The sequence below is a fragment of the Ctenopharyngodon idella genome, chromosome 19 (genome assembly GCF_019924925.1).
Source record: "Ctenopharyngodon idella isolate HZGC_01 chromosome 19, HZGC01, whole genome shotgun sequence".
Classification (NCBI taxonomy): domain Eukaryota; kingdom Metazoa; phylum Chordata; class Actinopteri; order Cypriniformes; family Xenocyprididae; genus Ctenopharyngodon; species Ctenopharyngodon idella.
In genome coordinates this window covers 26,585,097-26,609,333 of record NC_067238.1, presented here as the reverse complement: position 1 = coordinate 26,609,333, position 24,237 = coordinate 26,585,097, and the positions used below count along the sequence as shown (strand labels likewise).

General features: G+C 36.5%; 2 protein-coding genes across 3 annotated transcripts; one reads left to right on the top strand and one right to left on the bottom strand.

The window, feature by feature from the left end:
• The first annotated feature begins 6,039 nt into the window (after positions 1-6,039).
• On the top strand, positions 6,040-11,178 carry gja4 (gap junction protein alpha 4). Of its 2 annotated transcripts, XM_051873529.1 has the most exons (3): positions 6,096-6,211; positions 7,851-7,867; positions 9,634-11,178. In XM_051873529.1, exon 3 carries the CDS (start codon positions 9,637-9,639, stop codon positions 10,678-10,680), a length of 1,044 nt encoding a protein of 347 aa, XP_051729489.1. In that variant the 5' UTR covers positions 6,096-6,211; positions 7,851-7,867; positions 9,634-9,636; the 3' UTR covers positions 10,681-11,178. The 2 variants fall into 2 exon arrangements, with proteins under 2 accessions (XP_051729488.1, XP_051729489.1); XM_051873528.1 differs by lacking the exon at positions 7,851-7,867 and having other exon boundaries at positions 6,040-6,211.
• A 10,818-nt stretch (positions 11,179-21,996) lies between these two features.
• smim12 (small integral membrane protein 12) lies at positions 21,997-23,793 on the bottom strand. The gene is made up of 2 exons (XM_051873513.1): positions 23,632-23,793; positions 21,997-23,083 (listed from the first exon to the last, which is right to left on the bottom strand). The coding sequence occupies exon 2, from the start codon at positions 23,059-23,061 to the stop codon at positions 22,786-22,788; it is 276 nt and encodes a 91-aa protein (XP_051729473.1). The 5' UTR covers positions 23,062-23,083; positions 23,632-23,793; the 3' UTR covers positions 21,997-22,785.
• Positions 23,794-24,237: the final 444 nt, after the last annotated feature.

Genomic DNA, 24,237 nt, shown 5'->3' with positions numbered 1-24,237 from the left:
TCATTAAGCATGCTTCCCATATGAATCTCTGATGTAAGTTTCAGCAACAGTGCTGGAAGCAGTGCAGCACGGTAACATTTTTGCATCATTCATTCTGTACAGATTCAATTAAGCACCTGAGAGACTGTCCCCCGCCACTATACACTATAATTGCAGATGACAGTGATATAAGCTATGCATGAAAGTTTGATTTGTGATGGGCACAACACATCTGGTGGAGGGTAATTTTAGTAAGTAAATGATCATTTAGAAAGGTATTGTGTGGTATTGACTTTAATTTCTCCTTTAGACACGAGTTTGTAGTTCAATATGATAGAGAGTGGATAGAGCAGCCCTATAATTACAGAAGAAGCCACATTTACCATTACATGCTTGAGTAATGACTACTTAGTGTCTGATGCGGTAATAACATAAAGAGGCTTCAACCTCACACAAGGCTCCACACCTTCATAATGCAAATTTCATCAATCATCACAGTTTAGAGCACATCTCATAGAGTTACTTCTAAATCACAGTCAGGCTTGTATTGCACTGGTAAGCTCAAAGCTATTTCATGATTCATAAACTTGGTTATATTTTCATATCATGCTCGCATGTTTGTTTCATGCGTTCATAATTCACACACTCTGGGACAGGCAGCAGGGACATTGATATTTACTCAAGCTATCACATGGCCTTGTGATACACAAGGCACATCACAACACGTCCTGGCAATAGCAGGACTGAACAAAACCGAAATCAAATTTCCACTGAGGCTTGTGTCAAATCACAGCTAAAGGTCACCTCTGAATTTAGTGTGCGGTCACAGCCTCCACCTCCCATGTGTAGTCTGAATCAGAGGACAGGAAAAATGTGCTAGCTATTGAATCCCGGAAATGTGCCCCCACACAGCTGTCCTCTGCCTCTCTCGCCTCAGCCTAAACGATTCTCCAAAATGATTGGTTAATTATATAATGCTTACAGCATTAGTAGTTAATGCATTAGTTCACCCAAGTCATCATCTACTCATGTTGTTCTAAACCTGCTTGACTTTTTTTATAGTGCACAAAAGAACAAATACGGATCATTCTTGTCCACACAATTAGAAGTCAAGGATATAAACGCATCATTTGTATTATTAAAATATTATTATAAAACTGGTTCATATGAATTGTGCACTAGATAAGTCATTTTAATCAAACAATTTTGTGTGAGGAACACAAAAAAAACAAATAGAATTAGTTTTAAGTGAGCTGTCTTTTTGTGACTGAGGCCCTGTCCCAGATGGCACACTTCATGTGCACTTACAGTCTTGTGGACTTACAATGGTCACTACGTATGTGTGATCTCAAAGTCCGCGAGACTGTAGGGTGTTCCATTTGTCATTTTAGGTTTCGGAAGAGTGCTCATGAGCGCCCCCTTGTGGCCAATGTGCGCCCTCGATGCACACTTTTCTGAAGAGAGCTCCGCAGCTTACTTCTTCCACACAATTACGGCATTACGTCACGAAAGTGTGGACTTAGAGGAAGACCGCAAGGGCTTAGTGTTCCATTTGGGACAGGGCCCAAATCATTCTCTGCGTCCAAATTTGAATACTTCCCTTCTATATAGTATGCAAAAAACAGTAGGCGAAAAGTACCTGGATGACCTATTACTGGCCAAGATTCTGAAGAAGCGCGTTCGACGGACACTTTACTATCCCTGTGTCCCAATGTCCATACTATCCATCCTAAATAGTATGTGAGATTAGAATAAGTGTGTCCCAAAGCATAGTATGTTGAAAATAGTATGCCAAAAGTCCCCGGATGGTCTGCTATTCCCGGTAGATTTTCAAAGTGTGGATCCGTGCAACCCATTGTGGACAATATTCGGATCAGAACTACCCACGACTGGCAGATTGAAGTGCTACTTCTTTTCTCCATGGTAGGAAATGAAATTATATGAAACGTGGAGGATGTTAACTGTGACAAGATGATTGACAGGCAAGTTTACGGTGACAGGATGCGTGTCAGGATGCAACAGAGAGCACCCGTTAAAGGCGCAATTGTATGACATGATAGTATGTCCCAAAGCTTGCCTATTCTTCTTCCACACACTCAAAAGTATGTACTTTTTGTTCACAAAAAGAGTACATACTTTTAGGGTGTAGAATAAGTAGGCATACAAGTAGTATAAGTCATGTGAGAGTAACAGTATGTAGTACGTCCAAATTTCATTCATACCACCCATATTCATACTATAGCTCTGTCCCAAATGGAACCATAAGTCCTTGCAAACTTCCTCAAAGTCCACACTTTTGTGACATAATGCTGCTTTGACTGATGCGTAGAAGTTTGCTGCATTGCTTGCGTATTTGCAGGCTTTGCAAAAGTGCGCATCAAGGGTGCATATTGGCCGCAAAGGGGACGCTCACAAGCACGCTTCTGAAACCTAAAATGACAAATGGGACAACCTACAGTCTCACCTTATACATGGCGGCCATTGTAAGTCCACAAGACCGGAACGGTCACAAAGTAAATTCAAATTCAAACGTAGTACCTCAGACAGTATGCGATTTTGGATGCAGATATTTGCGACTACCACTTTGACGATTCAAAAAGTTCCGAAAGAAATTGTAAAACGAATCCATATGAACTGAGCGGTTTAGTCCAAATTTTCTAAAGAGACTCGATCACTTTATATGTTGAACAGATTTAATTTAGGCTTTCATTCACATATAAACATTCATCAATGTACACATCAGTTATAGTAAACAGAAGCTCTCTTTAGAAAATTTGGACTAAACTGGTCAATTGATATGGATTAGTTTTATGATCTCTTTATGAACTTTTTGAATCGTCAAAATGATATTTGTGTAGCTGTCTATGAGGGACAGAAAGCTCTCAGATTTTATCAAAAAGATCTTCATTTGTGTTCCAAAGATGAACAAAAGTCTTACGTGTTTGGAACGACATAAGGGTGAGTAATTACTTTCCATGGGTGAACTATCCCTTTAAGAATCTGATTTGTAAACAAATAAATGAATGTTTTGAAAAATAAAATAAAATAAAATAACGAAGTAAATTTCAGGCTTCAGAAAAATGAAGTTATGAACCATGTAGACCACTTTTATGATTCTTATCATCATATTGATACTTGACAGCCCCAGCTCTCATTCACTTTCATTATATTGGAAAAAAATGGAAAGAAAATCAGATAAATTTGGAACAAAATGAGGGCCAATGAAAAATTATTACAGAATGCTATGTTAACAATAAGTTTATATTATAAAATAATATTTATGTAACCATTAAATGTATTATTAAGCATTATTAATGAATATTCTTCATGACAGTGTTAATGCCTAATGGTAGATAAATAATGTGTTCCAGCATAATTGTTGGGTATCATAAATGTTAGTAGCTTTTACTGCTCGAAGCAAACATTTATGAGCTTGTCAGGGTGATTCACTGTCAGTTTAACCAGCTTTTAGAAATGCTTTCTTGCCTGTAACCTGCCGGCAGATTAAACAGAAGTCTTTATGTCAGTAACCTATCAGCATATTGACAGTTTTTATGGTGCAGCACTGATTGGAATGGTTCACTAGAAAACTGTTTCCTCTTTCTGCGATGCTGAGTACAAGGAAAAGACGACCGTGGGGAATAAACACTCAGGTCGTTAGCTCATATAAAAAATGGAGGGACTCAAGAATAAGAAATAATGTGCCAATATTTCACATGGTTATCTAGGAATTACCAAAGGAGTTCATCAAGTTTTAGATTTCCCCGCTACGCCCTATACTAACTGTAGCCAACTAAAATGTTTTCAAAATGCAGTAAACAAAGGAAGAGGATGAAAAGCATTATAAGAATGAATATTTCATATGTGCATGAATTATTAATATTATTCCTCCAAAAATGTAGGCTCACAACAAGCTCTTCGCTTTAAATTAAATAATCACTTTAAACAGATTGTTTATTCCCAGAGCTATAAACTTAAGGATTTAGTCGAGAAAAAACTAAATCCGTGGGGGCATGATAGTTACCTCAGTAAAAGGATAAACTGTTCTTTTATAACTAAATGCACTGTGTATTAAGAACAGTGGAACGTGGATTCAGCTTACTGTTGATATGAGATTGTCAACTTTATGTCAACCATCTGAAACACTCCATTTATTATGCCTTTTCAGGCTAAGGATGCGCAACATCCCATTTCAAATTGATCTTTAGCCTGCGTGGGGAAGGATGAAGATCAGTTCATGCTAAAATTAACAATTACAGTACAGTAGTGGCCAAAAGTGATGTCCGACTGACATCTTCACACTTCATTCAAATATTATTAAATGTTTGACATGATAAAGAAATGATGAACACATGCAAAAACAAGAGAACCAACAAAATATTAACAACTGCTTATGTTTAGTTAATGTATGCTTTTTTTTTTTTTTTGCATAGTAAAATAAAACCTGTAGTTGCCAAATAATGTTATCAGAAAAATACCTTAACCTATTTCATTTTGTTCTTCTCTCATATTTAAAATATACAAAATATATCAAAATATGAGGAATATAGGGTACAACGGGGCTAAAGGTGCACTGGAGTAAAAGGCGCATTTGATTTTATTTTCCTCTAAACCACTAGATAGCACAAAAAACTTTCCGCAGGACTTTCCAAAACATCCGCATTTCAAGATGCACATGGAAATTTGGCTGATCATGGGCAGCACAGTTGCGCTAATTTGATCTATTTATTTATTTATTTACTTATTTAAATGTTGTAGATTTAAGTAGCAAATGAAAATCGCTAAAATTATTGAATACATTTTGAGACAAAAGTCTTGTTAATGATTTTCAGTTAAGTTAATTAAAGCAACAGTTTTTCAATAATGGAAGAATGTGTAAAAGTATGGTATTTGGGGTAAAAAGCGCCCCTGCTATTGGGGCAAAACTACACTCTAAAAAATGCTGGGTTGTTTCAACCCAAATTTGGGTCAAAAATGGACAAACTCAACTGTTGGGTTAAATTTTTTAATTAAATATTTGACCCAAATTTGGGTTGAAACAACCCAGCGTTTTTTAGAGTGTAAATGTACAATAATTAACATGTAAATTATTAGCTGGCTGACTTTTCCATTTATTGACATGACATGGTTAAATTCAGATGGTAAATATCATATATTAAGTTGGGTGTCTACCTTAGAGATAATCTCCATATTTATAATATTTAAAAATATGATATTAATCATATCATATAGTAAAATATGCATTATAATATCAAAATAAACATTAGTATTAACTTATTCAAAACATATTATTAGCTAAAGTATTTGTGTAAATACTTTGTGCCTTTTGCCCCATGCTGTTGAGGCCCACCTTGCCACCTCATACATTTATAAGATATTTAAACAAACAAACCACTTTAATGATTTATTTTCACACAAAATCTGTTGCGCCATCAATATTCAATAAAAACATTTTTTTTCTCCCTTACAATCATACACTATGCGAGTAGTGAAAAGCACCTTTTTCTTAAGGTGTGCCTTTAGCCCTTTTGTACCCTACATATTTTGATATATTTTGTACCTCATATATCCCCTCTGGACATCACTTTTGGCCACTACTGTAATGAATAAATTTAAACACCTTTAGTGTTTATATTCCACTACGCGGCCATCAACCACTTTATGGCTAGTCTATAGGGCCTCCCTGTGGTAAATGCAGAGAATACACAGACCTAATTCTCCATAAATTTTGCTGTCAGTCTCCTAGAAATTAAATTAAGGTTAAATGGAGTAGCAGAGTTACACACCAATTACATCATTGCTTATTTAATTATTTTAAACCGTGATGTTGGCTTCTGACACACACACACACACAAAAAAGTTTTTTAGGTGCCAATTAAAAACAATCTTTTGTCTTTTGTAAGCTTAGAGATATATGTATATAAATATATAATACAAGTTTGAAATAGGCCAGACTGCATTATGCATGTTCAAACACTGTAATTCTCCATGACGAAATTGGCCTTTGAAAGGCTCAGCACAGAAAATCTATTTTTGAATCCATCCATTCCTTTTCCTGCACAGAGTTCCTGTGGGAGGGCCACTATAAGGCATGGGAAAGTTTCCTTTCCCTCACTTGTTTCTTTTTTTCTGATTAAGTGGCTGTGTTTCGACCACAAGTGCTTTTAAAACTCTCAGCGGCAAAATCTCCTCACACGGATAACAGAAGATAAACATAAAACAGGGTTGACAGGTAAGACAGCTCATATACGATGAACTGTGTTTTAGAGTTTACTGTGACTATGTAATGAGATATAAGCTACTTAATATTAAATTCTAATACAACAATATATTTTACCTGCGCTTCCACAATATAACTTTTTTTAATAACCTAATTACATCACACGCTAATTGTTGACATATCTGTGTGTATCCATATGAAATATTTAGAAATGTTAAGTTTGAAAATGTTATTTCTAAACATATTCATATTTGAATATACATGAACTTCTGAACTGTTGTATAAAATTTGTGAATTATAAATATAAAAAGTGAATTTCAACACTTTTTGTGACAGTTTTAGCTCTAATTTTAGAAGCGACAATTTTTTTTTTGTACATTGTCTCCTACTATGAAAAAGAAAGAGAAAGAAAGAAAGAAAGAAAGAAAGAAAGTATGTTTAGTGCTGTTTGATAAAGATGAATACTGATAACCAGATTTCTGGCAGTGTTCTTTCTGTGAATTCATATTTCTTTATTATAAAAGACATAACAGCTTCAGACAGTTCCTTGGGCTAAAAAGTAAAAGAGCAAAATCTATTTAAAATAACCCCTCAGCCAGGACACAGAAGAATTACTTTTTAGAACAATTTTAAAAGTTTAGAAAAGATCTGACTGGTGTGCATGTAAGCAAAGGCAAACAAACCAGGCCTCCAGCCAAAAGAAATTAGAAAATAAATAAGATAACAGATAAGAAGTTTGCTAACTAGCAATGGGATGTTTACACAAATGCGAATCATTTCAAGAGGGAATGCTGTGGCCAGAGTCCCATGGGCTTTCTGTGGAAAGAGACGGGCTTTCTGGTTAGAAGTACATGCTTGATTACACATTATTAAACTCTCTGTCCATGATAATTCTCATTGCACAGAGGCCAGAGCTGGTCATCCATGCTTCATTCTCGCTAGCATTGTTTTGAGGTTCATTTAGCCTCTATTGCTGGTGTAGCTGGAGTGTAAAACACACACACACACACACACACACACACACACACACACACACACACACACACACATTATATATATTCAAAAGTTTTGTTTACAAATGTTTACTTATAGTCCACAAGACAAAATAAAAGTTGAATTTATAAAAATGACCCCGTTCAAAAGTTTACATACACTTGATTCTTACTGTGTAAACTTGTTGAATTTGAAGTATAATTGTATAATTACAGTGTAACAAGGACACCTTAAAATAAAGTGTAACCGTGAATTCTATAAATTCTATATGTAGGGCGGCCTATGTTAAAATTTCCTCACTAACAATTATAATATATATATATATATATATATATATATATACACACACACACATAGGGCCTAAAAGTAACTTTTTGCCACGCCAATGGCTGATGACTTAAGAAAATTTACCAGCCATAAATATTTTTTACCAACCATGAAACTTTTTTTGCAAAAACAGGCAGTTATGACACCAAAATTTTAGATACCAGTGAAAATTCAGAATTTTCAGGTACAGAAATTTAATAATCAAATGTTAAGTAACACTGCATAGTCTTTACTGAAAAAATTAAACAGATTAATCCTTATTAAAGTTACAAAAGTTACTCAGTCAAGAGCAGTGAGTGATTTTCTTTGTCTTTTGTTGTTTGATTAACAGGACACAGACGGCAGCAGGTATATATTATGCTGCTGTCACTTTAAGAGCTAATGCACAGATCCAATAATACTAATACGCATGTTTTCTTTCTCAACTTTATGTTGACTTGAGACATAACTGACTATGTTTATGAGGATACTCACCAATACAGGCTTTTTCAACCACAAGAAATGAGTTCAATTAAGTATTTGTCTTGAGACGTGGCTTTCTGGGCGTGCTTCAGATGTTTGCGCTCAAAACTTCCCACACAGCAATTAACGAGTAACGAATTGAGTTCCCTTTCGTGTCTGCTTGCATTCGAATATTTAAATTGGCAAAGCTTAAAGGGTTAGTTCACCCAAAAATAAAACTTCTGTCATTAATTACTCACCCTCATGTCGTTCCAAACCTGCAAGACCTTCGTTCATCTTTGGAACACAAATTAAGATTTTTTGATGAAATTCGAGAGGGTTTTTTTTATTTTTATCTCTAATAGAAAGCAACGAAATTACCATTTTCAAGGTCCAGAAAAGTAGTAAAGACATTGTTAAAATAGTCCATGTGACTACAGTGGTTCAACCTTAATGTTATGAAGCGACGAGAATACTTCTTGTGCAAAAACAAAACAAAAATAACGACTTTATTTAACAATTTTTCCTCTTCAATGTCAGTCTTCTACGCAGTTGACGCAGTGAACACAGAGCTTCCGTGTTTACATCCGAACGCCAGCTCAGTATTGGCTGACGCTGTACACGTGAACACAGCGACGCATGCGTGTGATGCTGACACAGGAGCCGGTCAATAATGAGTCAGCATTCTGATGTAGAAGACGGAAGCTCTGCACTGTGTTCACTGCATCAACTGCGTAGAAGACTGACACGGAAGAGGAAAAATCGTTGAATAAAGTTGTTATTTTTGTTTTGCTTTTGCGCACAAAAAGTATTCTCATCGCTTCACAACATTAAGGTTGGATGGGTTTGGAACGACATGAGGGTGAGTACTTAATGACAGAAATTTCATTTTTGGGTGAACTAACCATTTAAACTTTCGTGATGATGCAGCACTGGCCTGTCAACTGTCCTCGGGAACTCACTTAGTTACTTCTTACTCGCTGTGTGGGAGGAAGAATACGGAATTGAACTCTTGTCTTGTGCTTGAAAATGCCCATATTGGCGAGTTCACGTGAACATGAACAAACGTTTACATTTGTTCATGTTCTCAAAACATTGCATTGCTAGAATTTATAAAAATATTACCAGCCAATGGCAATTAACACCGTTTCACATACTCACCAACACCAATTTTTACTTGCATTCGGTGCTTGGCGAATGTTAATTTTAGGCCCTGTATATGTATGTATGTATGTATGTATATATATTTATATGAAAAGCTCATTAATGATTACAGCTTGTTATAAAAAGGTTATACTAACAATGTGTGAGGAAATTTTAGCATGGGCCACACTTCTCAATGGCTTTTGGAATTAGTTTACAACTGATCATTAAATTGTCTCACCTCACCAAATGTACAAATTACCCATGCAAAATAAAAATAAATAAATAAATAAAAAGACTAAATAGCTCAAGTTTGTTGCCAGATGCAACCTGCTATATTTACTGCAGGAAAAACAGTCTGTAACCCATTAAATCTGGACAACCTGAATGATCAGAGACATTATTCTATGAGGTGGTCTTAAGAGTGACTCATGCTGTTTACTGATGTCTATCTGGATAATTTAGAGGAAAACCACCATGTGTTTCTATATATGGTGCACATACTCAAGCCTGTATTTCTGCCTGTGCAGAGGATGTCCAGAGCTGATTGGGGTTTTCTGGAGCACCTGCTAGAGGAAGGTCAGGAGTACTCAACGGGCGTGGGGCGTGTGTGGCTCACCGTGCTCTTCCTCTTCCGCATGCTTGTGCTTGGCACGGCGGTGGAATCTGCATGGGACGACGAACAGTCTGACTTCGTCTGCAACACCAAACAGCCTGGCTGTGAGTCCGTCTGCTATGACAAGGCCTTCCCCATCTCCCACTTCCGTTACTTCGTTCTGCAAGTCATCTTCGTCTCAACACCGACCATTTTTTACTTTGGCTATGTGGCCTTGAGGACTAGAAATGAGAACAGGCAAGAGGAGAAGCCGGAGGAGGAGGGCAGAAAACAAAGACATAGAAAAAACAACGAGTGCAAGTTGGAGGTAATAAAGGAGGAAGATGAAGGGGGCGAGGAGAAAGACACGCATAAGAACCGCAAAGCTCCAGGACCTCTAAAACTCAAAGGGAAACTGCTGTGCGCTTACGCGACTAGCATAGTGATAAAGGTTCTCATTGAAGTTAGCTTCATTTTAGGTCTATGGTTCTTTTATGGGTTTGTAATCCAGGCCAGGTATGAGTGCAAGAGGTTTCCCTGTCCTCACACAGTGGACTGTTTTGTCTCACGGCCCACAGAAAAAACTATCTTCACCATATACACGCAGGCCATCGCCGCAGTGTCGGTTATCCTCAACGTTGTGGAGCTTTTCCATCTCCTTCAGCTAGCGATAACACATCGACTAAAGAAGAGATATCAGGCAGAGGAGGAGATTAATAAACTTATTAGATTGACTTCTTCTAGAACAGCACCAGCTAAAGAGCAACTACCACCATTTGAGGAAAAAAAACATCTCTTTCTTCCTGTAGCACAGGACGGTTACCCTGCATCAGAGATGGACTGGAACAAAAGAGCTCCTCCTTTAGCAGAGGACATGCTCCCTAGTTACTCAAATTGCATAAGCGGTGTGAAACCTGCTGTAAACAAAAAACATCATAAAAAACACAACAAGACAGAAGACAAACCAAGACATTATGTATGAAGAGCACAAAATGAGAACCAGGGCTCCATTTTGAGGAACAGACATGTGTAAATGAACATTAGGGGTTTACTGTGCATTCGAGAGCCATTTCCTTTGTTTAGATAGGCAGGGAAATGGGCTGTGCTTTGGGATGAACTGTCTTTTGTGATCTGTGGCCAGATACGGGAGCCTCTCAAGTAGTGATTAGTTTTGAGAGGCTCAAGGTCAGAAAATACTCAAACCACTGAGCCTAAGAGAAACAAGCACAATGTCTAAAAATGCCAAGGCGAAGGGTGGGTTTAAGTCAAGTGCTGAACTGAATGATTGATATGGTACAGTTAAGGTAGTACATGATTTTCTGTACTTGAGACCAAAATCAAAGTCAAACTATACCAACCAACTGTATTGTACAATATTTAAAATGTATTTAAGAATTATTTTATATTTCATTTAATATTTATTTTCATTACTTTCATTAAAGGATTTGTGGTTTTTAATCCACTTTTTGACTACTAAAAATGATTAGCTCTTTGCTAAAAAGGTCGATATATATGCTGTTGTATTATATGCTATATATGACGCCAATTCCACTTGGAACCATTCATGACATCGGACTCTTCTCTATGTCAACACTATAACAAAAAAATGACTGTAATTCGAGTAATCTTATTTCTCAACAGGAAGTAAGATATTTCCTGTGAATGTACGAGACTTCCGATTACTCACTAAATAACTAGAAGCACAAAGTGCGGTAAACGGTAAAACTCTTTGTGCTAAAATCCAGTGTGATTATGATTAGATAACATCAAGCAGTGTGTTTTTGTACAGCTAAAATAACTGGAAAATGGTACGTTATGTTAAAAATAAGGTTGATAGACAAAACCATAATATAATTCAAATACCTTATTAGATAGGGAGTAGGGACATTAGTTAGCCTATTCTACGCTATAGCCTACTTGAAATTGAATTGTATGCCTTTCATTTATTTTCATAGGCTATTATTATTTATTATTAAGACTAAAGGGTTAGTTCAACTCAAAAATGAAAATTATGTCATTAATTACTCACCCTCATATAGTTCCAAACCTGTAAGACTTTCGTTCATCTTCAAAATATTAAACTCCAACGCGCATTCACGCAAAAACGCCTGCTCTCACGTCAACACAACAGGCATGCGTTGTGGTGCTCTGGTGAACCCGAGTTGAAGACAAAAGTTGCGTCCCAAATTACACACTACACTATGCACTTATGCACTATGTACACATCCATGTAGTGTATGAATTTTATACGTTTATTTTGTCATTAAACATCAGTCTGATACCCCCTCCGCAACGTAATTAAAGCTGCGACAGCTGAGTGCATGAAGTGTCCAACATTCCACACTTAATTTTTTCTGTTAATTTAGTGCATCATCCGGGTATTTAAAGTGCACTTTTTCTTTTTTGAATTTTCTGTGTCTACTCACACTATTTGTACTTAAAAACGTCATAGAATAGTGCATAAGTACGCAAATTGGGACGCATCTATACACTATAGATATAGAAAGACTGTTCAGTCCTATTAATTACGAATGGGAGAAATTGCAACGCGCAATATGGCGGAATATGTCCCGCCTTCTAAGTAAAAGAGCCAATCGCTAATTGATAAAGTCCCTGTGTCACTGAAGCTGCCGTTTGAGGCTCCGGTTCCCATAGAAACCTGAGACTCGCGCTTAGGACTGCACATGCACATTGGCTCGTCTAGCCTGAAAAATAAGCTTTTTTAACGCTATTTGAGCATAAGAAACAACATTTATGGTACAGTTCATGTCAAATTTTGCAATTTTATTATTTGCATTGCAAATATGGCTGCTGAGTGAACAGACTTTCCTGGAAAGGGACTTCGTTGGAGATTAATATTTTGTAGCTAAATAAAGTGGTAAATTATGTTTTTTCAAAGGAGGGACAGAAAGCTCTCAGATTTCATCAAAAATATCTTCATTTGTGTTCCAAAGATGAACGAAAGTCTTACGGGTTTGGAACTACATGAGGGTGAGCAATTAATAACAGAATTTTTCATTTTTGGGCAAACTAACCCTTCAGCAATAGTCAATGATAAGAATTATTAAACAGAAATATTACAAAATAAAGGTGCATTCACGCCACCTCGTAATTCCTGTAGTTACGAGATTCTAGCTTGTAAAAAGCGTTCACGTCCTCGTAGAGCTCGTAATTACAGCTTGTTTTCTGAAAGCTCCCAGGTGTACCAGATGGCCGCTATACCACCTGACCGCTGTAGATTCATTTCGCCTTTGATAGTGGTGCCATGGAAATGCATAAATTCCCAGTCCGAGGACGTGAACAGCTCCGAATATAACGTCATGTGTTATCATCTCAAGATTCCAGTAAATACGAGGTGGCGTGAACGCAGCATAACTGCATGACTACATTTTGCTGCTGGAGCCACTGCCATTTTAAGTGTCCGCATGACGTTGCAGTGGTCAAGTGGTACAAGTCAAAGAAAATTCAGAGTTTACAAGTTGTAATTACAAGTTCTACCAGGTCATGGACACTTTTGTTGGAATCTTGTAATTACGGTAATTTCCGACATGATACGAACGTATCTATATAACCAAGATAAGCTTATTGGAAAAAACATGCCTCTACATTTTTGCAAAACTCCAAAAATGTATACGCATGTACATACAACCAACGTAATAAACAGTTAACAGATTCATGTTCATCAGTTTGGATAAAACTGAACATGCTTGTAAGTGCAACTCACTAGATATTTCACTTTGAAAGTGTCGCAAAATGTACAAGAAGAGTAACAAAAAATTCACCCCAATGAGCCTGGGTTATATATAACTATATCATATTATATTAGCAGTTTAGCAATCACAAACTGTGCAACTACCTACAAAGTTATATATACAAAGTTAGCAGTTCCCTATTAAACACTTCAAAAATACACTGAAAACATTTGAAAATGCTTAATATTATATGAAAAAACTGCTTCATTACCTCACAGTGAAGTTATTTGTTGGTTGTTTCAAACTATTTCAAAACTTTTTGGAGCAGATAACCTTTCTTTATAATCAAGACCTTCACTTTCCTGTTTGCCATGAGTACAGAACATTCCACAGCAGTAATTTTGAGCAATTTTGATAAGCATTTATCTGTAGCGGGAAAAGGGGAATGATGGGTACTTTACAAGGTGGGACAGCTTCTTCTGGAAAGGGTGGAATCAAAACAATACAATAATAAGAAAAACAAAACAGTGCTCAACAGTGCCTCAAAAGGTATGTTTTGCTGGCTAATGGAAATTGTGTTTTATTAGAGGGTGTTATCTACACTGTTGGGCTCCAGTTTATGAAAGATTAATGAGTCTTGAGCTTGTGGGGTTGCCAACCATAACCTGTAGTCTTTGCCCAATACATAGTTCTCTCTATAACAGCTGGCCTGCACTAACAGTTAGCCTGTCATCTCCTGCCAATACAAGGCATCAGAGGTGCTACACGAGATGTGTGGGTCAGCAAACAGCTGGTGAGGACTGACCTCTCAGTTTCCAAGCAAAAAGAGAAAGACAGCGAACAAGAGACAGATTGATGGACTATCAAAATCTCTCTATTAGGGTGGAAAAAAAAGCCCTTGTTCTGGAGTGTTTCCTTTTGTTTTTCTTCAGCCTACCACCTAAAAGTTGAATCGTAGAGTTTCCAGCTGCACTTTAATATGCCCACACATGCATCAAATAGACCAGCAAACTTATTTAACTAGGCAAACAGATGTCTGTCATTTTAGATTTCAAAAGTCATGGGCCTGCTCTCTTCAAACCATTAGTTTGCTGAATACACTCTTTTTTTTTTTCAGACAAAGGTCATTCTATTTGTGAAACCCAGCAGGGACACTGCCTGCCAGCTTGCCCTTAGGTGATCTGCACAGAGTAGCGCCAATGAAAATGAGCTGCCACTCTTGCAGGCCGCTTCCTGCATCCTGATATTGTTGTTCCAACCGCTGATGTGTTCCCTTTTCCCTGCTTACCAACCTCACACAGGACATGCAAACAGGATTTAAAGTACTCTATGAACTGTACGTACCTTAGAAGCTGCAGTCTGTGCTGTGTGCCGTGTGTGGGTGTTTTCTGGATGAAAGGTGGCTTCGAGTGGCCAGTCAACCTGCTTCCCATGGGGACTTAAGAATGAGTGCCAACTTCTGTCTGTAGGGGGTCTAAAGGCCGCAGTATCAGGCATATACGCCAGTGTATGCGGTGCAAAGCGGTCACATGTACTTCCTGCCAGCTGAACTGATTAAAAACCATGTCTTCTCAGCGATAGCCATAACAAGAAGTAAAAAAAAATCCACAAAAGGAAAAAGGAGGCTAAAAATAACAAGAATGCCATTGAAAATTAGTGTGCTTGTGATTCCGAAGAATGTAAAGAAATTACACTACCGTTTAAAAGTTTAATGTTGATTCGATTTTTTAAAATGTTTTTGTTAGACGTCTCTTATGCTCACAAAGACTTCATTTAGTTGACCAAAAATACAGTAATAGTGCGAAATATTAAAGGGTTAGTTCACCCAAAAATGAAATTTCTGTTATTAATTACTCACACTCATGTCGTTCCACACCCGTAAGACCTTCGTTCATCTTCGGAACACAAATTAAGATATTTTTGATGAAATCCAAGGTTGTTGTTTTTTTATCCCCCACAGAAAGCAACATAATTACTATCATTCAAGGTCCAGAAAGGTAGTAAAGTTATTGTTAAAATAGTCAATGTGACTACAGTGGTTCAAACTTAATGTTATGAAGCGACGAGAATACTTTTGTGCGCAAAAACAAAACAAAAATAACAACTTTATTCAACAATTTCTTCTCTACCCTTAAAAACCTCTTGGATTTCATCAAAAATATCTTAATTCATGTTCCGAAGATGAACGAAGGTCTTACGGGTTTGGAATGACACAAGGGTCAGTAATTAATGACGGAATTTCATTTTTGGGTGAACTAACCTATATATTTTTAAAAACGTGATTTATTCCTATGAAGGCAAAGCTGAATTTTCAGCAGCCATTATTCAAGACTTCAGTGTCACATGATGCTTCAGAAAGCAAAAAAAAAAATAATTAATATTAATATTTTTGTAAAAACTGTGATACATTTTTTTTTCAGGATTCTTTGATGAATAGAAAGTTCATATAACACTTATTTGAAATAGAATTTTTTTTGGGGACTTTTGATAAATTTAATGCTTTAGTTACTGCTGAACATTTTAAAATAAATAAATATACTACTACAAGCTTTTGAACATAATATAGATTAAAGGGATAGTTCACCCAAAAATGAAAATTCTGTCATCATTTACTCACCCTCAAGTTGTTCCAAACCTGTATACATTTTTTTGTGCTGCTGAACACAAAGGAAGATATTTGGAAGAATGTTTGTAAATTGACTACCCCATTGAGTACCATAGTAGGAAAAAAAAAAGGTAGTCAATGGGGGGCGAGATCTGCTTGGTTACAAATATTCTTCCAAATATCTTCCTTTGTGTACAGCAGAACAAAGAAATTTATACAGGTTTGAAACCACTTGGGTGAGTAAATGATGACAGAATTTTTATTTCTGGGTGAACTATCCCTTTAAAGTGTCTTTTAAAACATGGTAAAAGTTCAGTTGGGTTCAACATTAGTTAAAGGGATAGTTCACCCAAAAATGAAAATTCTGTCATTATTTGCTCACCTTCATGTTGACAAACCTGTATGACATTCATTATTCCATGGAAGATTTTTTTTAAAGAATACACACAATGAAAGTCAGACTGACTTTCAATGATTTTCTGTCTTTCCCAGAAAAAATAAAGTCATATGGGTTTGGGACAGCATGACGGTGAATAATGAATGACATGCTAATAATAAGCAAACTGTTAAGTCAGAAAAATAAAAATTAAAAGTCTACAGCATATTGGTTTATAGAACAAATGCGCAGCTGTCAGGTGGCCAAATAAACTCCTAGTTAACTGGATCTGGCAATGGCTAAAAGGCTTGTTCACCCTTACAATGGACCAGCGGTGGGCATTGTTACATTGTTTTTGGTGAAATCCCACCTGCAGCGTTCCAGGATGTCATCATGACCAGCTCCTCAAACTGCGAATTATACACAAGAACAATACTAAATGAAAGAATCTGACACCGATTTTTTCTCTCTATACAACAGGAATATTTACCCCGAAAAAATTGCCAATACAACATGTTGCCAAGGTGCATTGCTTTGCTATACGGGTGCTAGGGTGGTCTAAGCAGCCTTCAACCAGTCTCGATTTTTATTTTTTTACCCAATCTATTACCATATGAACAGCTCATCTCAAAGAGAGAAACAGATGAGTCAGAGTACATTGCTTCTTAATTTAGATAAGGAGCTGATCAGATTGTACAGTCACACAGGAGAGACGTGAGTCATTGTTAAAATAACATTTTGACTATAAACCATGACTAAGTTTTCAAGCTTAAAGGGTTAGTTCAACCAAAACTGAAATTTCTGTAATTAATTACTCACCCTTGTGTCGTTCCACACCTGTAAGGCCTTCGTTCATCTTCAGAACACAAATTAAGATATTTTTGATAAAAAATGAATGCGACGAGAATACTTTTTGTGCGCCAAAAAATAAAAAAATAAAAAAGTAACGACTTTATTCAACAATATCTAGTGATGGGTGATTTAAAAAAAAAAACACTGCTTCATGAAGCTTTACGAATCTTTTGTTTCGAATCAGTGGTTCGGAGCGTTTATCAAACTGCCAAAGTCACGCCCCCCAGTGGTGAACCACTGAAATTTCAAAACACTTATGACGTAACGAAGCCTCATTTACTGAAATCACGTGACTTTGGCAGTTTGATACACGCTCCGAACCACTGATTCAAAACAAAAGATTCGTAAAGCTTCGAAGCTTCATGAAGCAGTGTTTTGAAATCACCCATTACTAGATATTGTTGAATAAAGTCATTATTTTGTTTTTTTGGTGTACATAAAGTATTCTCGTCGCTTCATGACATTAAGGTTAAACAACTTTAGTCACATGAACTGATTTAAATATGTCTTTAGTAGCTTTCTGGCCATCTGAAAGTGTTAATTATCTTGCTGGCAATGGAGGCCTCACTGAGCGATTAGATTTTTTTTCCAACCTTCAATATGCCATTCTTTTATTAAAATTGACAATGTTGTAATTAATTCTACAAATGTAAGTATCAGTATTAATAATCAATATTTGAACTTCATGATTATTTTTTGAAAATAATAAGTGCCATAATATCTCTGGGATGAGAATTTTTTCTTACAAATTCGCCAAAGTAAGTGGTATCAATTTCACTTCTCACAGCGTAACATACAGCACATTTTCTGGAATGGGACAATGGGGTATTGATAAGACTCTAGGGACCCATACTGAGGGAAATGGAAGTCGGTCTTGAAACTTTCTTGAAAAAGGTTCAAAGGGGGACAGAGCAAACTGGTTGTGGGAACTGAACAGTTGAGCCCATGGGAAAGGGGAGGATTTTGAGTGTCTCTCCATTGTTTTTGTCGCTGATTGGAATCTACAGTGAATAATTATGCCGTAATTGTGCAGAGAGGCTGTACACATCCTGACTGAAGGGCTGAGAGAGGCCGGCAGGCGTCGTTCCTTCTTCCTATCACTCAGGAACAATAGGGCTGTTTGTCCTCTGGGACAAACTAGCACCTTTCCAGCACCAAACCCACAGTCTCCTACCTGGTTAGGCACAAACAAACCGGACAACACATCCTCTCTCACACAACTACTGGACGTACAGGAATAGGAGTACTCGTGCAAATACAGCAGGGCATGACCTACATAGGCATGACATTCTCATAAGGCTGCATATTAAAATTAACCTCAGAGAGGTTTCGAATGCAGTCTGAGCAATCACAAAGATTGCTTTCGTTGGCCAAAGGAAAACTAAACATTTCAGAACAGAATGACATAAAGTATTCTGGTCGCTTCATGACATTAAGGTTAAACAACTTTAGTCACATGAACTGATTTAAATATGTCTTTAGTAGCTTTCTGGCCATCTGAAAGTGTTAATTATCTTGCTGGCAATGGAGGCCTCACTGAGCGATTAGATTTTTTTTTCCAACTTTCAATATGCCATTCTTTTTTTAAAATTGACAATGTTGTAATTAATTAGACAAATGTAAGTATCAGTATTAATAATCAATATTTGAACTTCATGATTATTTTTCTGCAGTCTGAGCAATCACAAAGATTGCTTTCGTTGGCCAAAGGAAAACTAAACATTTCAGAACAGAATGACCCGAACAGTCCTCTCTAGTTTTGTCCAATTAGCTTACTTCGCTTACATAGGTCAAAAGTTTTTTTGCCAAAGGTTCTGTTAGATAGAATGCCATGTTTGACAAATAAAGCAGTGGTTTTCAACCAAGGATCTGGGGCCCACTAGGGAGTCTCGGAAAACTTCCAAGGGGGCTTTGTGATGACTTAACATGATTTACAAAAAGACAAAACAAGAATTAAAATAGAAAATAAAAATGGTTTTAACGCACTGGAACAAAAAAAAAAAAAAAAAAAAAAAATTATGAATATGCATATTTTTTCCTCTCAGATAAAGATCTAAAATAATTTATCGGGTAGAAATTGTGAGTAAAAAAAATACTTTTAAAAGTTCTTAAAGTCCCCCTGTGGTGAAAATTAAGCTTTTAATGTTGTTTATATGTCTATGTGGTGTTATTAATATGCTTTAAGACAATCCATGTGCAAATTCATAAGTCAACACCATTGCGGAGTATTTTCTCCTTAAAACTGCAGTGTACCAAAGACAGTCTCAAAAACGAGGTTTGAAATCACTGGTGTTTCTGATGTCACAAACTACCTTGTAACCAATCATGTCAAAGTGTGATCGTCAATGAGTGGATCTATGAACTGGTGTGAGTGAGAGGAGGTGGGGCTAATTTGCATATTCATAGAACTGCGTATACTAAATGAGGCAATGGTGTAGAGTTAGTACATTCTAGCTATTTTAAGGCATGATGATTTTTTTTTCCCGAGGAAAAAACGTTTAAATATGTCATTTTGGTGATCAAATATGAGTTTCAAGGAATAAAATTATTGACTACAGAGGGACTTTAATTATGAACAACCTATGGATATATCCTATGGATATTGTTGTGGGGCCTTGGAGTTAAAAAAAATTTGAGAACCACTGCTTTGAAGTGACACACAATTTTTCCCAAAATCAGCAGAAAATAACACCGAACCTGTTAAATGTGGAATCAAAACTTGCATTAAGTTTATGGTTATGTAAATGTTTAGGGACGACTTGAAGCCATTTACTGAGTTCAACTGCAATATTTCTTCAAATATATAACCTTTTATAGAAAAATGTTTTGGGCAGACAAGCTGACGGTGCCTGGTATCAGCATTTATGCTGATGTAAATCTAGATCAGCACTCATAAAGTTTCACTAGCTTGTTGGCAGCATTGAAGCAAAACGTCTGCTGGAAAATGTTAGGGTTACCTCTATTAAGTACACTCTGGGGATTTGTGAAGTCTTGCTCTTCTGGTTTCTATTAATCAAGCTGCGTGCTGAAAGAAAGAGAAAGTGCAGCACAGCAAACAGACAATGCATCAGTCCTATGGAATCATAAAAATTTAAATCAATCTAAATCTGTAATTTTGTTTGGTGTCACAAGGGGTGCACCAATTACACATTCGATTTTAATTATTGAAATTACTGCTCTGATTATGCATCATAAATATAAAAGTTAAAGTATTTAATGATTAGGGGCTTGGTAAAAATACTTATTTAATCTTAATTTTAATAATACTGAATTCAATCCTAATAATACTTCAATTCCAAAGGGATAGTTCACCCAAAAATGAAATTTCCATCATTAATTACTCATCCTCATGTTGTTCCAAACCCGTAAGACCTTCATTAATCTTCAGAACACAAATTAAGATTGGCCGGCTCCTGCGTCAGCGTCACACGCTTGTGTCATGCTGTTCACCTGAACAGCGTCGGCCAATACTGAGCCGGCGTTCTGACGTAGAACCTGTAAGTCTGCACTTTCTATACAATGTAAACAGCGTAGGAGAATGAAAGGAAAGAGATGAAAGAGATGTAATTTGTAGTTTTTTTGCGCACAAAAAGTTTTCTCGTTGCTTCATAACATTAAGGTTGAACCACTGTAGTCACAGACTATTTTAACGATGCCTTTACTACTTTTCGGGACCTAGAATGTGGTAATTACATTGCTTTTAATGGGGGATATAAAAAAAAAAAAAACCTCTCGGATTTCATCAAAAATATCTTAATTTATGTTCTGAAGATGAACTAAGGTCTTATGGATTTGGAAAACAACATGAGAGTGAGATGACAGACATTTAATTTTTGGGTGAACTAAACCCTTTAAACGATTTTAATAAATCCTGAATACTGAAGAATGATCAGCAGCCTCTCTCTTAATATGAATCTAATTTTGCCACATTAGTAAGGTCAGGTTGTAGCTTGTAATGCAATGCAATAAAAAGGCTGTGTACCACAAAATAAATGTATGATATGTCTATTGGGTAATCTAATTCACAAACAACTCTTATGACCCGAAAACATAAACATCCAGCACAGTCAGTTTAGTTTGATTCATATAAAAATGACTCTTATGAGCCGGCTCTTTTATAGCGAGTCAAAAACATACATGACCATTTTTTTTTTCATGACCGAGGAGAGGATGAGTTGAATAGTTTAAAAACAGAAGAGTTACTGGTCTGAATAAATGAAACTGACCTGTGCAGAGAATTTGAATTTTTTTCCCACATGTAAGCAACATAGACATAATAACAGAAATATAGCTAAATGATTTGGAATCAAGGCATTGTGAATAGGAAACTGAAACGGATCAATAAATCTATATCAACACCCAGCCGTATGTATTATTTCTGGCATAAACCTTAGTCAGGGTAGTCCCATATTTAATTTTTGACTGGAATGAAAATGATGCTGAGAGGGAAAGAAGTACAAGTGTGTTCAACAGATTGTACTGTTGTTTATCAACAATTCAATTGTTCAGCTAACGAAACATCTTTCTGTGAAAAAAAAAAAAAAAAAACATACTGACCCTACAAACTCTATGAAACAGTTTTAAAAAACGTGAGTTGTGAAAATTATGAGATCTAGGACATTTATACAGTGCATGCCATTGTAAAGTCTATAGTCTGTCCCACAGCCTTGTTTTCATCTGCATTAAATTCAATATGGCATCTGGTCTATTGTGCAATGTAATGTGCAAAATTTATTTTAGCTGGAAAGATCATCCGACAAACAGTACCAAAAGTAAGGTATATCTTTACATTTATTATGAACACAAGGCAGCCTCCCACACAGCACAAAAGTTAGCAGTGCAATTATCACTGACATTTAATGACGCTTAGGAAAGCACTGCATGCGTAATGAGCCGCAATAGTACAAGTTCACTGTACTGTACATGTAAATGGACTCAAAATGTACAGATAATTTGTTTAAAATATGAGATCAGTCTTCTTACATGAACCGAAAAGATGAGGCAAAACTTCGCTTTCATTCCTCACTATTCACTGTGTCCATGATTATTAATTAGCTGAAGTCACAGTGACGGAGCTTATATGCAATTCTAAGCGTTCTGAATCCAAATCACTTCAGCCAGCCAAAGTTTAAGCATCTCAAGCATTGTCTAGTCCAACTCAAGTGTTGCCTTGCATAGATGCAATTTTATTCACGCAGACAAACTTAACAAAGGTGGTCTTTCTTTGAGCTTCAGTCTCATGAGCATATGACAGGGAGCACGAATGGAAAACTTATTAAAGCTTTCCAAGTTAGGACTTATAGTCATGTGTCTGCATGCCTAAGGGCAGAAGATGAATATTAAGTCTCAAAGAATGAAAGTTGTAAAAAATTCTCTCAGCAGTCAAGTTCCACCAGCAGGCCTGGTAAATATTACAGCTAGACTCCATGTAATTAGGGTGGCATACTGTAGGATAAAGTTCTCGTCCCTGGGGCCGTGGAGGGTGACAAATGAGTCCAAAGTTTGAGAAGTTGTACATCATTATATAGTAATCTTGCAGGACTTCATGACATTTAATAAAACTTAGTTCTTCTCCGGTCGGTTTCTTTCCAGCACTGCCCTCGGTGTGAATTCCAGTTTGTCCTTCAGGCTAAGGACCTGTGTGCTGTCCTTCCCGGTCAGTTCCTCTAATTTTCTATCCTCCCGTAGCTCTGCAATGCCCCTCTCTTCTCCTGGGGCATTTGGGGTGCCCCTGATAAACCACTCAAGGTGGTATCCAACAGCTCCCACCACAAAGGCCACTGGGAAGGTCACATAGGGTGCATAAGTGCGCATGGCAGTCAGGATCACTGGCCACATGATTGCAGACTCAGAAATACACCTGAAAAAAAGTAAGTTCTAGAAGGTTATTTACCCTCGGCAAGCTGACAGTGTATCATTACTCTGGTAACCGGTGCAAAATAAAAAGATTAAACACAGGCTTTCATACAACCAAGGAAACAATATTGTAAATATCTTTTTTTATAGGGTAGAAGGAATCTAATCACATGAATATAATGTTAACGTGTCCAACTACACACACATACAAACATTACACTTATATCACAAACAATTTGAAGAAATAGTATTTTCTCGCAAAGCGTACTTCAATAATCTTTGTTTTATCTACAAACCCGGGGGGAAAATCGTGTTTTATAATGTACGTGTGTAAGAACCTGATTATAAAGTCATGTAACTGTTACAAGGGTACTGGTGTCAAAGCATGAGGTGAGAAATGGCGCAATAAAAATACAATAATACGACATATCTTTAATTGTAGAGGTTCCTGAAAACACAATGAGCGTCCCTCTGGCGATTTAGTGCGTAATATTTCATACATTCGTTAAATCATTCGCGCGTGAGTTAATAAAGTCTCATGACTGTACATACCTCTTATCTCTAGGCGATTTCACTTCCTGGCTCGTTGCGTCAAAGTAAGCAACAATGTGATTGGTTATTTGTGTACGTCAGAATGACGTTTTTAAGTCTCATTCGTTCAGGGAGGGAAAAAAGGTTTTATACATGATGTCCTGGTAAAGCAATGCTGACACCCAGTGACCAATGCTGAAAGACGTTTGTCTTGACAAACAGCTTATGAACAAGTACGAATCAGCGATCAATTTAAACTATATACAGGTGCTGGTCATATACTTAGAATATCAACAAAAAGTTCATTTTTTTATTATAAATTATTTTTAAAAATGAAACTTTCATATATTCTAGATTCCCTACATGTAAAGTAAAACATTTCAAAAGTTTTTTTTTTTTTAAATTTTGATGATTAGAGCGTACAGCTCATGAAAGTCCAAAATCCAGTATTTCAAAATATTAGAATATTTCCTAAGATCAATCAAAAAATGGATTTGCAAAACAGTAAAGTTCAAGTATTTTAAAGTATGTTCTTTTGTGCACTCAATACTTGATCGGCAGGACATATTACAGCAAATGACTTGCTCCTAGCACAAATTACAGCATCAGTGAAGTGTGGCATGAAAG

Coding starts and splice junctions, on each gene's coding strand:
- smim12 (XM_051873513.1), bottom strand. CDS start 23,061: ATGTGGCCAGTGATCCTGACTGCCATGCGCACTTATGCACCCTATGTG.
- gja4 (XM_051873528.1), top strand. CDS start 9,637: ATGTCCAGAGCTGATTGGGGTTTTCTGGAGCACCTGCTAGAGGAAGGT.